Source organism: Dipodomys spectabilis, unplaced genomic scaffold (assembly GCF_019054845.1).
Source record: "Dipodomys spectabilis isolate Male_0828 unplaced genomic scaffold, ASM1905484v1 ptg000325l, whole genome shotgun sequence".
In the NCBI taxonomy this organism is placed as follows: Eukaryota; Metazoa; Chordata; class Mammalia; order Rodentia; family Heteromyidae; genus Dipodomys; species Dipodomys spectabilis.
This window is the reverse complement of record NW_024871002.1, coordinates 1,264,268-1,278,490: the sequence shown is the minus strand read 5'-3', so window position 1 is coordinate 1,278,490 and position 14,223 is coordinate 1,264,268. Positions and strand designations below refer to the sequence as shown.

Here is a 14,223-nt window from a genome sequence, read left to right as displayed (position 1 = left end):
GACCTCCTATTTTACATTTCCTGCTCTGACTGGGATGACAGACACATACCACCTGCTCCTTCTTTTGTTGAAATGGAGTCTCAAACCTCCAGCTAGCCTGGAACCACAGTCCTCTTACTCTCACCTTCCCACATATCTGGGATGACAGGTTAGGTTCATAAGGGTTCTCATGAATTTTTGCCTAGGCTCACAATCTTCACAATCTTTCCTTCTTGAATAGATAAAATTGCAGGCATGAGCCATTGTGCCTGGTACAACTTATTCTTTGAGATAGGGTCTCACTAACATTTCCCCCAGGTTGGCCTCAAACATCAATCCTCCAAACTTGAATTGCCCATGTAGCTAGGATTATAGATATGAGCTACTGCAAAGGGGGATTATTAATGCCTATATACTGTATTTAGATTCCATGAGTTTGAAATACAAAACACTTTTTAAGAGTATAAATACTTGTATAAATACGAGGTGCTTTTTATTTGTTTTGTTTTGCTCCAAATCCAGGGTTTGAGCATTCCTAGCTGAACTATTGAGCTACAGCTCCTGCCCAAAGGTGCTTTTCAAATATAATAAGAGCTTTCCTATTTTACTGGAAGATAGATGCCACATACAATTTTTGGATATTCTCAATTATACCTAGTCTATATTGACCTTTCTTTGTACTGATCCCACAATTACCTATTTATGACTCTCCCTCCAAATCTTTTCAAATATATAAATCTTTATGATTTGCTACCACAGTTAAATTTTATCTTTTTTCTCTGCTTTAAAGATGAGGAGAAGCTTTCTTAGTTCCTTCTTGAATAATTACAGTGTAGTGAAGAATAATGATTCCTCAACCTTCCTTGAAATTAATACTGAAGTACTTGGCAGGGGGTAATGTTGCATTTCTTTTGTCATGACAGAGCATGGTAAAGTAAGAGTGGGTCATTATATTTGAAGACAGGAAAAGCTTTTATTTTCCTTGTGTATGAATATACATTATAGGCCACTTCCAAGTATCTTACTGAGAGTCACAATTTAACACAAACCAACTGTGGTCTTTTAGGTTACTGTAATACATCTGATATTATGTTTAAAAGTCAGTCAAGCATCTATATTCATCATGTGATCTAAAATTACTACTATATTTGTTTCAGATCACATTTGATCTGGTGTGTGTGTGTGTGTGTGTGTGTGTGTGTGTGTGTGTGTGTGTGTGTGTTGGTCCTGGTGTTTGAACTCAGGGCCTGATCTGGTGTGTGTGTGTGTGTGTGTGTGTGTGTGTGTGTGTGTGTTGGTCCTGGTGTTTGAACTCAGGGCCTGTGATCTGGTGTGTGTGTGTGTGTGTGTGTGTGTGTGTTGGTCCTGGTGTTTGAACTCAGGGCCTGTGATCTGGTGTGTGTGTGTGTGTGTGTGTGTGTGTGTGTGTGTGTGTGTGTGTGTGTGTGTGTGTGTGTTGGTCCTGGTGTTTGAACTCAGGGCCTGTGATCTGGTATGTGTGTGTGTGTGTGTGTGTGTGTGTGTGTGTTGGTCCTAGTGTTTGAACTCAGGGCCTATGCACTGTCCCTGCCTGAACTTTTCTGAGCCACAGTGCCACTTCCGGTTTTCTGGTGGTTTATTGGAGATAAGAGTCTCATGGACTTTCCTGCCAAGGCTGGCTTTGAACTGTGATCCTCAGATCTTAGCCTCCTGAATAGCTAGGATTACAAGTGTGGGCTACCAATGCCCAGCTTAAGCTTGTTTTTTTTATTTCTAATTTTTAAAAGCTATCAAAATGCAAGGATAAGTTTAAACAGGGTAGAAATAGTAAAAATACTTGCTTATTTTGCTGGTACTAGTTTGATTTTCTAAATGTGAGAGATTCCATGAGCCAGAAATGATAACACCTACTCACCAAATCGTAATCCTAAGGGGAGCAACAAGCATATGTGATCCAGTCATTCACTACCTAGGAGTATGAGTATTTCACACACCTATGTGCTGAGTTGAGGTAAAAATACACACACCAATAAAATGTATGAATTGCGAAGAATTCTAATGAATTGAATACATGCTTTCTCTTTTTTATCTTCTTCCAGTGCCCCAAAATGCGCCGTCATGCTTTTGAACTGAAGATGTTAGATAAGTACAGCCATTATCTGGCAGCTGAAACTGAGCAGGAAATGGAAGAATGGTTGATAACTTTAAGAAAGATTATTCAGATCAATACTGACAGTTTAGTGCAAGAGAAAAAGGAAACGGTAGAAACTACTCAAGGTCAGAATTTTTAAATGATTCATTATTTGAAGGGAAGCCCTTATCTTTGATCCATGGGAATTTTTTTTTTTTTGTGCAGGGTGAATATAGAACTCTTCCTCTTGAAGGTTGACCTGATTCTTGATTAAAAGTGACTGTGGAGGTTGATAGACTTTTTGAAAGAGTTGGTGTTGCATGGGCCCTGACATATGAAATATGACCAGACTGAAATGGATAAGAAATTCATGGCAGATTTTCAAAAGACCATTAAAGTTTTCCCTGTGCTTTCATAATCAGAATTCTTTGCAATAAATTTCGTAGGAGAGGATGGGGCCAGAGAGATAGGGTAGTCCTCTTAGGTGATTAGTAATGGTCTGTATGGTTTGGAACATCTGCTTTTAATGAATTTACAGATGATGAAACTAGCAGCCAAGGAAAAGCTGAGAACATAATGGCCAGTTTGGAAAGGAGCATGCATCCGGAACTGATGAAGGTATGTCGTTCTTATGGCAACTTGCCTTCTACTGAGACAATGCAGGGCTAGCTATAAAAGTTTTAATGATGGATTCCATTTGGCAGTATCAATTTTGAGTGAAAAACCGCAGCAAATTGGTGAAACAGAGACTGTAAAAGAAAAGTTGTATTCTTAGAGATAGACTTGCCGACTAACAAGATTTTTTTCTAGACACTAGGAAGTACTTCTAGGTTTTTGTGACCTGATTAGTTTGCTCTAATAGTTTTATTCAATTTGATTAGTTATTCATAAAATATTATTGCAAGGGGTTAATGATGCAGATTATGTACTTGATATCCAATCAAATGACATATATAATTTCCTATGAAAATCGTATTTATATGGAAATATATGTATATGAATAATTTCATCACATAAGGATTTTGATGAACAGACATAGTTTGTAGTTTTTTGTCTTCTTTACGGGTTGAAATGAACCAATTTTGAAACTGAAGATTTAATTACCTTGCATACCTTAGTAGGATATATATTTTGCTCTATGTACTCTATATTAATCAGTTAGAATGTTATAACCAACTTGTTTAAATCCTGGTCACACCTATGTATGTTTTTACATTATTTCTCTTCCTGGATTATTGAGTTACACAAACTTACTAGATCCTTTTTTCTATTTTTAAATGTATCCCTCTCTCTCTCTCTCTTTTTTTTGTTTTTGGTTGGTCGTGGGGCTTAAACTCTGGGCTCCGGCACTGTCCCTGCGCTCTTCAGCTCAAGGCGAGCGCTCTACTGCTTGAGCCACAGCACCACTTCCGGTTTTTTAGTGCTTAATTGGAGATAAAAGTCTCAGGGACTTTCCTGCCCAGCTGGCTTTGAACCGTGATCCTCAGATCTCAGCCTCCTGAGTAGCTAGAATTACAGGTGTGAGCCACTGGTGCCCGGCTTAAATGTATTCCTCTCTTAAGCTTCTAGTCTACACTTTAAGTGATTTCAGAGGTTTTATTTGGATCCTGTATTAGCATTATCATTTCTGTGACCAAATACCTGCTATAAAGAAGTTAAAAGAAGGCTCACTTTTGTAATCCTAGTTACTCAGTTGGCTAAGATCTGAGGATCAAGGTTCAAAGACTTCTCAGGCAGGAATGCCCGTAAGACTTATCTCCAATTAACCAGCAAAAAGTCAGAAGTGGAGCTGTGCCTCAAGTGGTAGAGTGCCAATCTCAAGCTAAAAAGTTCAGGGACAGCATCTTGAGCTCTGGGTTCTAGCCCCAGGACTGGCAGGAAGGAAGGAAAGGAAGGGAAGGAAGGAAGAAGGGAAGGAGAGAGAGAGGAGAGGAGGGAGGGAGGGAGGAGGGGAAGGAAGGAAGGAAAAGGGAAACTAAAGGAAAAGAGAGGAAATATTTTATTCATAGTTTCAAAGAATTCAATCCATGATCACTTGGCCACATGCACCGGAGTGAGTAGTAGAACAGCTTCTTTAACTCATGCTTGTCAGGAAGCAAAGGTAGTGAAAGAGGAACTGTGTGGGCCAGGTAACCTTCAAAGGCACACTCCTAGTGACCTCTTTCCTATTAGGCCTTACCTCCTAAAATTTCTACAACTTCCCAGAATTATGCCACCAGATGAAACAAAGGGTTCAACACTTGAGCCTATGGAGGATAGTTTATATTACTCTCAGGTAATCTTGTAATCTTAGACTGTATAATCTATTATGTGGTTCTTACAGGGACAGAAAAATTTCATGACTGACCCTATGTATATGTAAAGTTTGTTTTCACATTTATTCCTATTTTGCATCTAAAGTCTCTTGGATTTCTTTCTCTGTTTCTTTCTTTTTTTCTTTTTTGGTGCTGATTTTGGGGCTTGAATTCAGGGCCTGGTGCTGCTCTCCCTGAGATTCTTTTCTCAAAGCTAGAGCTCTGCCACTTGAGCCACAGAGTTGCTTCTGACTTTTTCTCAGTACTTTATTGCGGATAAGAGTCTCACAGCTAGCTTCAACCCGATCCTCAGATCTCAGCCTCCTGAGTAGCTAGGGTTACAGGCATGAGCCACCAGCATCCAACTAGATTTATTTTTTATACTTTCTACAGAGTACAAACTTGTATTATGAAGATATGCACAGAGAGCATATACCTTATTGTGGGTCATAGTGATGGTGATATTTAACTCCCCAACCAAGCAGACATCCTTCACCTAGCTTAAGTATATAAAAATGGAAAGTGAGCTAGGCATAGGTATTTCATCCTTGTAATCCTAGCTGCTCAGGGGACTGAGATCTGAGGATCATGGTTCATATTCAGCTTGGTCAGAAAAGTCCATGGGACTCTTACCTCCAACTCACCACCAAAAAGCCAACAGTGGAGCTGTGGGTCAAGTAGTAGAGCACTAGCCTTGAACACAAAAGCTCAGGGACAGTTCCCAGGCCCTGAGTTCAAGCCCCAAGACTGGCAAAAAAATGGGGAATGATATACTTGTGTCCAACTGCAAGTTTCACATAAACTATATATTTAAATTGCATTTAATACTGCTTTGAAGGAAATGAAGTAATATTTCATATATGTTTTAATTTTAGTATGGAAGAGAAACAGAACAACTAAACAAACTCAGTAGAGGAGATGGAAGACAGAATCTCTTTTCTTTTGACTCGGAAGTTCAGGTATTATATTCTTTTAAAGAACCCCGGAAAGAACTATTGCTTAATCAGATAAATGATATTTGTGAAATATTGAAATCATTTATATTTTCTCTAGTGGGGAATCATAGGTTTTCATATTTATCTCATTCAAGGACTGTCACTTAAGAAATTAGTATAGGGAGAGAGAGAGTGTGTATTTTCTGGGTTTCCTAAATTCTTATCTTGTCGCTTCTCAATATGGATAAACTAAAGAATGTTTACAGATGATTTCAGTGTTCTTTGAACTTCAGTATAAAGAATGCTGGGTCAGCCAGGTTCTGGTGGCTCATGCCTGTAATCCTAGCTACTCAGAAGGCAAGATATGAGGATTAAGGTTTGAAGCCAGCCTGTAAAGAAAAATCTGTAAGACTTTTTATCTCTAAATAATCAGGGGAAAAAAAGCCAGATGAAGAGATTTGACTCAAGCAGTAGAGTGCCAGTCATGAGCAAGAAAGCCAAGTGAGAATGCAAGCTCCTGAATTCAAGTCCCTGTACTCTGTACTGAATCAAATGAAGTTTATTTTCCACATTTGATGTGGACATGTAGAGGTGGAATAATTTTCATATCTGGCTTAATACAATTTTACCTGGAGAGTGCTATAGCAAAGTATATGTTTATGTGTTCTTTGACCTCATAGGTACTTTTTGTAGTAAGGTGTTTGTATTTATAAAATATTAGATTTAATTCCATGGTATTTTCTAATTAAATCTCTGACTTATTTGAATGGAAAAAGTCTATATATAGTACATAAGTATTATAAGCAGTGTTAACTTAGACTATTTCAAGAAAAAAAAACTATTTGGAGGGGCAGATTTTTTGGTCCCTTTTTTCTACATGAGATTTCCAATTAAAATCTCCAATTTTGTTTGAAATAGACAAATACTACATAAAGACTACATTTTTTCCTCAATAAAAAAATTGTATGATAATATAGAATACTTTGGGAAAGACTGATTTTATTTTGGTTTTGTTCTCTATTTGAATTTTTATATTTGGTGTGAAATTGAAAAAAGCAGATAGGATACAAATAATGTAAACATTTTTCTTTAATAAACATGTGAGATAAAATAAATTATTGGGAGAAATCAATTTTAATTTTCCTTTTCCTCCCAGAAGTATTATTTTGCTTTAGTCCCCAGTTGTGTGATTATTTGTAAAAAGGAAGTAGACTAGTCAGCCTCAGGAATGTCAGCTTGAAGATATTCATTCAGAAATGTACTTGGTCCAAGTGTGTCTGAGCTTTTGATTTCCTCTTGATGACTGTGCCTTAATTGGACATGTCAGGCTCTTTCATTGTACACAAAGGAGGCAATTGACTGTGGTTGAAATGAAATCCAGTATCTTTAGAAAACTTGTGGTGTAGTGTTTTTGTGGTCATGAAACTGAACTGATTTTATATTTGAGTTGTTTATCAGTGAGCTACAGCGAGAGAAAAACGAACATTTGTGATGAAGTTTTAAGCACAATTGAATTTGATATTTATTATGGAAGACAGTCTTGCCACAGAGTAATGGATGTTGAATGTGGCAAGTACCTTTCCTAAGTGAACTGCCAAGCCATAATTTCAGCTTTCTCTTTAGGCCACAGCTTGTGTGGAGAGACATGGGTTGTTGGGTTTTTGTTTGTTTGTTTTTAACCAATGACCTTAGGGAATAATGAAACATTCGCTGACCAAAGGGGATGCTCAAACTGAGCTATCTGGAAAGGCCATATGTCTTAACATTGCATTGAGAGGCCTCAGAAGGGAAAGGCTTGGAGCCTGGTACGCTTTGATCAGTTCCTCTTCACATTCCACTGTGTGAGTAAGACAGGAGAACAGATAAATGGGTGAACATTAGGATTGCTCTGTATGGCAATGGCTTGCCTTCTCTGATTCCACGGACAAGACACATGTTCAAGGGGAAGCTGTCCTGTCCATTTGTATTGCTTTTGTAGGTAAATAGACTCAGATGGAGAAATTCATCTTCAGGGTCACATATGCAGTAAGCCTTTTTAAGGTGGATTTTGTTAGTAATACAGGCCAAGTTAGGACAGCTATAATTATCTAAGATTCTTTGGGCACAATACCTGTCATGGCTTGGATTACTTATGTAATTGAGAAAAATTTTTGTGTTTCTTGGCTTGAATTTTCCATACTGGCAGTGTACTTTGCTGAAATTCACCCAGTCATTTCCTGCCTGAAGTGACTATGGCCTTCATGAAAGGAAAAGAAATTGTCTCCCAATCTATACTTTTTTTCCCATTTGTGAGTAAAATGTAAGTCTGTTTCAGCTGTTCTGAATGAACAGATGAACTTAGGTTGCCTGAGCCTTGGGGAACTGAGGTTTCTAGGGGTTTCTATGAGAAGAAATAGATTCTTCAATTTCCCTCCAAGAAATTCCTTGACTCCCAGTATCTTTTGTTTTGAACTTGTTTTTAATCTTAAAATACCAATGTTTGTAAAAAATATATCTCATTGCCAGTGTACATCCCTCAGCTCTGTTTGAAGTTGAGGTCTGTGTTTATTAGGTTTCTAAGCATATGACTCTCCTGCTGTTTATTAGTTAGACGTAGGTGGTCTTCTCACCCAGCTTGGAAATTAAATGTTTCACTTAGTTTAGCATCCTTTATACTGAAGAATCTTACTACCACTAGATCACAATTGTATTTAATGGCACCAAAGAACATTGTAATCTCTCACCCCTCTTGGCCACCTGTTTCCTTAGATAACCCTGACACCTAAATCCAGATTCCCACCCCAGGCCTCTCTTAGTTTTCCAACTACCTACTAATGTCACAAATTCAACACATCCCACATGGAACTTGGTTCTGCTCACCTAAGTCAGACACCTTTGTGTGATTTCTGTGGCCTCCCATAACATATTCCTTTCTATTTTGCCTCTTGGGAAATGGATAGTGCAAACAAATTCTGCTATCCTGGAACATATGTTTTAAGGGGGAGGGGAGAAGATAAACAATAAGCAATGAAATAATTAAAAATTAATATTAGAAAAATCACAGAAAGTGAGCATGGACTGTCAAGAAGTCTGTGATTTTCTACAGAGAGTCATAAAAGGTCTCTCTGTGGAAGTCCAATTGATCACAGATATTACAGGAACAAGCTTTGCATCTATCTGTGCAAAGAAGGTTCCTGTGACAGAATCTGAAAGTGCAAAGGCCCTGGGGCTATGGCTCTACTGGGTATGCTGGTAAAAGGGAAGGAGGCTAGAGAGGTTGGAGCAGAGAGATAGGGGAAAAGGGAAAAATGGTAGGAGATTAGGTCAAAGAGTGAGAAGAAGCAGGGAATTGTGTCATACAGGGCTTTGTAGGCTATGATGTGGATATGAGACTTGCTCATTACCTTAGATCAAACTCTTCTCATCTCCTCTAGGCCTTCTCCATTAGTGTTTGAGCTCCATAAAGGCTTTCTGAATGAAAACATTTTAAAAAAAAGAGTTGAAAGGAGGAATGTGGAGAGAACTGTTGGAATTCTGCCACTTCCACTCTATTAATCTGAGTCTCTCTCAATCTTTATTCATGTGAACACTATCTTTTTTAAAAGATGATTTGTTGAAAGGGGTGACATCGATCAAGATGCATTATACTGATAAACTGCTTTGTTGAAAGTCAACTTCTATGTACAACTACTTAAAGATAATAAAAATATTGCAATAATTCTTACTATTTTGTAGAGGCTGGACTTTTCAGGAATTGAACCTGATATAAAGCCATTTGAAGAAAAGTGTAATAAACGATTCCTGGTAAATTGCCATGATTTAACTTTCAATATCTTGGGTCACATTGGAGATAATGTAAAAGGACCACCCACAAATGTATGTATGACTTTTCCTTCTATGCTAATTTACAGTTTTTTCCTTTCTTATGACTAAGAACTAATTTACTAGATGAAAATTCTACTGCTGTATATTATGATAAATTGGACATGGAAGAACTTCGTATACCTTGTTCTCTTGCCAAAATGTAAATGTGCTCTCATCTTGAGAGGATTTATGAAAGCCTTGCCTAGAATGGCAGATGAAGAGGGTTTTTGCCTTTGAGGATGGGGGGGATATATGCTCCCCTACCCCAAAACCTGAAAAGTCCTCACATTTATGAGTTCTGGTAGAAATACAATTTATTGTGTGAAACTGGTTCATAGCAATGACTTAAGTGTCACCAAAGCCACAGGAGGACACAGGCTGTGCAGTCTGTTCTATAGAATGACATTTGTTTTGGTCTACATAATAACCAGGTGCCATGCATCATTTGGAGTTGGTAAAAAATAATTGAAACTGTACAATCTTTGGAGAGTATATTTTCTTCTCATCCCTATTTTTGGTTTCTAGTTATAAAAATATCCATAGCAATAACTGAAGTGGCAGAAATGCACCGGAGCACTTTTCCACTTGTAAAGAGTTCATCTTTATGCCATCTGGCATGAAATTTCTCTTTGTGACCAGCTCTCAAATGCCATCTGTAGGGAGGAATCATGTCTTCCAAAATTGCTGATAGGACAAAGCTTTTGTCAAGTAATTTGATGTTGACTGATAGTAATGGTTTGGAAATGTGTAGCGCAGTAAAAGTTTTAACATGACAAAATTAAAGATGTCTTTCTGCTGTAAATATTGTCATTATTGGGAGGAGTATTCTCTAAATACAAACAATGACTTATCTGTGGGTAATTGTTTTTGTTTAAATGTAGCTTTCGATTTCTATGTATCTTTCAAAATTTGTATAAGTTGTGAAATTCTTTACACCTGATTGAAGCTAACATTTGATTAAATCTTTTATCTTAAACACTCTTTCTTCTAGGCAAATCACTATAATGCAGTTTGAGCTAAATGATGAACTCAGAAAGGAACTACATTAACATAAAAACATCATCTTGTAATTTGTGTCTTCTTTTTATACATTCCCCCTCCTCCCAAACTTCTGTTTTAAAATGTAACTGTTTTCGCTTCCAGGTTGAGCCCTTTTTTATCAATCTTGCCTTATTTGACATAAAAAACAACTGTAAGATTTCAGCTGATTTTCACATAGACCTGAACCCCCCATCTGTTCGTGACATGCTGTGGGGTGTTTCAGCCCAACTAGTCAATGATGGAAACCCAAAGGGCTCGTCACCTGAGTCTTTCATTCATGGAATCGCTGAATCACAGTTACGCTGTATAAAGCAGGTAGAGTGATCTTTTGCCTTAGTAACATACTCAGAACAAGAAACAACAACATCCTTGCATTATTTCATGGTTTCCGGCCAATTTTTAATGACATTCCATCTCTTGGAAGATTTGTGTGTGTATATTTCTCTAATGATTGAAGTAGGAGACAGGGAAAGATGGAAAACCAAGAACATGTTGATAACATACTGGCAAAGTAATATTTTCAGTGCAACAATAATGTGAGATTCAAAGGAAGTATTTGGTGACAGAGAATGGAGATGCACACACACCTCTGTTTGTATGTTCTGATCAAAAACAAAAGGTGTCCAAAATTTACATTTTCAAGAAAAATGGATCCTAAATTACCATGTCCATTATGAGTAGGTAGTTTTAATGGAGCACAAAAACTCTTTATAGAGCCAGGCACATGTGGCTCATGCCTGTAATACTAGCTACTTAGGAGGTTGAGATCTGAGGAATGCAGTTTGAAGCCAGCCTGAGCAGAAAAGTCCATAAGATTTTTATCTCATATAAAAACAATTAAAAACCCAGAAGTGGAATTGTGGCTCAAGTGGTAGAACACTTGCCTTGACTAAAATAAGCTCAGGGCCAGTGTCCAGGCCCTGAGTTCAAGCCCTAGAAGTGTCACAAAAATATAAACTCTATAAATTAGGCACAGGTGGCTCATGCCTGTCATGATAGATACTCAGGAGGCTGAGATCAGAGGATCGCAGTTCAAAGCCAGCCCAGTCAGCAAAGTCCTCTTATCTCTAACCACCAAAAAGCCTAAGTGGAGCTGTGGCTTAAGTGGTAGAGCATTAGCCTTGAACATAAAAGCTAAGAGACAGTACACAGGCCCTGAGTTCAGTGTACACACACACACACACACACACACACACACACACACACACACACGCACACACGCATACACACCTTCTTTAGTAGATACACGGGTTCTACTTGAAAAGAGATGGGTCCCAGCTTCATGCTCCTCTGTTCTGTCTGGTGCCAAGAATCCTCTTTAGATAAGAGTCCTAACAGTTCCTTGGCATTCTGACCTCTGACCAGACTGGATGCCATAGAGATTAGGCAGATCAGAGCTGATGGTCTGCCCTCTGGGCTTCTGTAACTGAAAGGAAATGAAAGAAAATGGGTAGGAGTAAAGTCCAAAGAGGTATATCAACAAGCTGCTTATGTGCTGAAGAGATTGAATTTTCCCCAAATAAAAATGTTGATTTTTTTCCTTTATAGTTATAAAGATAAGTACATTTTTTAGGCAGAAAATGCAGACATTATACAATGTATACAGAAGCGACACTTACCTCATATATAATAACAGTTTGGTAAATACCTTTCCAGATATGTTTGGTTTATGTACATTGTATACATTATGCATATTATAAACATATGCATGCTATTTTATATCTAATGTATCCACTTAATGTCATGTTTATCCTGTATAATGTATAGAGACAAGTCACATTTGTATTTAAGATTAACATGGTATTCCATTGATTTAGCAATGTAGGATCTTTCTGCATGTAGTAGCATACACTTCTAGTATCAGCAACTTAATAGGCTGAGGCAGGAGAATCTTTTGAAACCAAGAGTTTGAGACCAGTCTGCCAACACAGGAAAAACTCATGGCAAAAACAAATACACATACACAGGTTTTAACATGACAGAAGCACTTAGGAAAGTTTTTCAAAAAGAACTTCAACTGTGGCAAGGGCAGGATGGGAAAGAAACAACTAGAATTTGTTTTTTAAAGATTACTCTCTAGGTACACTGCTCAGCATACCTTCTGCAGGGCAGTCTGCCAACCCCAGCTCACAGCTCGAGCAGCATGTTCCGGCAGTACTAGAAGCCAAGTTCTGTGACCTTGACACACTTTGATGGGCTACCCCAGTAATAACCAGCCCCCACCATGTGTGCTTCATTCCATTGAATATATGCAAGAGGTTTATATGAAATTGTTATTACTCTTACTATCCCCATTGCACAGATGAAAAACCTGAGACTGTAAAAAAAAAAAAAAGAAGAAGGAGAAATCAGACTTGTCTAAACCATAAATAGCAAAGCCTGAATTAGAACCCAGGGAATATGACTCCTGAGCTGCTGTTACCCACTTTATTCCATGCTTGCTTCTTGGGAGATTAAAGCTGAATCAGCCATTAACCAGGCTCATTATAAGTCTTTGACTTCAGGGAAATTGCTAGACTCTTACACTGTTTTCTCTCGTGCACATCTACTTCAGCAGCTTCTTTTTGGAACAGATGAGATACTCTGTTTGATATGCTTTAAAAACTGAAAATCACTCTATTAACAAAATTGGGAATGTACCAAACAGAAAAAATAGAAGTCAATACAGACTTGGTGATGGATTTTTTTTCTCCTCAAGTTCATTTGTATGGTGTTCCTTCAAGCAACAAACAAAACCAACTAATACAGTATTTAGATGATGCTATATTTGGAAGGAGCCAAAGAAGATGGAGGATGATAAGGTTATCCCACAGATATTTAAAGCAATATGCAACTTGGGTTGCTTTTATATTAGTGTCCTACACAAAGTATTTGAGTTTTTCTGTTTGTTGCCATTGCATTCAAAGCACCAGAATTCTTTCTAAGTGCAACAAAGGAGTGTTTTGTATAAGGTGATTTAGTTTTTATATTGGGCATAATGGTAAAGGATTTTCTTTTTAACTGTAATCACTATTAATTAAGTGTGAGTAGCTACTCTATAGTTACATGCAGCTGCATTAAAAAATGTATATCTAGTTCCACTTGAGAAATACACATTATTTTATTGCTAATATACAATAGTGACACCTGTACTTAAGAGGTTAATAGATGTGAAGTTGGTAACTAAATATAAAATCCATTTCAAAATGAACAATGGGCTGGGCACCAGTGGCTCATGCTTGTAATCCTAGCTACCCAGGAGGTTAAGATCTGAGGATCTCGGTTTAAAGCCAGCCCAGACACAAAAGTCCCTGTGAGACTCATCTCCAATTAATCACCCAAAAACTGGAGGTAGCACTGTGGCTCAAGTGGTAGAGTACTAGCCTTGAGCACACAGAGGCTCAGGGACAGCACCCAGGCCCTGAATCCAAGCCTCACAACGGATAAAACATAAAAAAGAACACTGGGAGCTTTGAAATCTGTAAGAAAAGAAGTGCTACCTACTGGTTGTGGTGGTGCACACCTGTAAACCCAGCACTTAGGAGGTAGAGGCAATGAGATCTCATATTCAAGGCCAGCCCACAATGAGACCTTGTCTACAAAAATTTTTTAAGTACTGCCTATTCTAGAAAACTTGAGTATGACCTTAATGTGTAATGTCAGCATTCTATACTAAACATATCGTTAATCAAATAGCCATATGCATAGTATTACATAAAAGTCTAACTAAAGTAAATTTTTTCCAGGGTATTTTCTCAGTGACAAATCCACATCCTGAAATTTTTCTAGTTGCCAGAATTGAAAAGGTGTTACAAGGGAATATCACACATTGTGCAGAACCCTACATCAAAAATTCAGATCCAGTAAAGGTATTTATAAACATTATTTGTACACAATTGAGATTACTTTAGACTTTACCTTGTACTGATATTTTAAGTGACACTGTCGGAGACCCCTCTTAAATTAGAAAATAAATAATATTCTCTGCAAATTTTCATATTGTGCGTTACGTGAGTAGGTATGCTGCAGCTTGAACATGGTC

General features: G+C 37.8%; 1 protein-coding gene across 4 annotated transcripts in view; it reads left to right on the top strand.

The window, feature by feature from the left end:
• Dock11 (dedicator of cytokinesis 11) overlaps positions 1-14,223 on the top strand; it is a 197,578-nt gene that overhangs the window by 76,275 nt on the left and 107,080 nt on the right. For all 4 annotated transcript variants that reach the window (XM_042702479.1, XM_042702477.1, XM_042702478.1 and 1 more), the window contains 6 exons: positions 2,058-2,235; positions 2,628-2,707; positions 5,259-5,342; positions 9,033-9,173; positions 10,305-10,517; positions 13,928-14,050. In XM_042702479.1, coding sequence (XP_042558413.1) covers positions 2,058-2,235; positions 2,628-2,707; positions 5,259-5,342; positions 9,033-9,173; positions 10,305-10,517; positions 13,928-14,050 — 819 coding nt within the window. The remainder of the gene's footprint in view (positions 1-2,057; positions 2,236-2,627; positions 2,708-5,258; positions 5,343-9,032; positions 9,174-10,304; positions 10,518-13,927; positions 14,051-14,223) is intronic.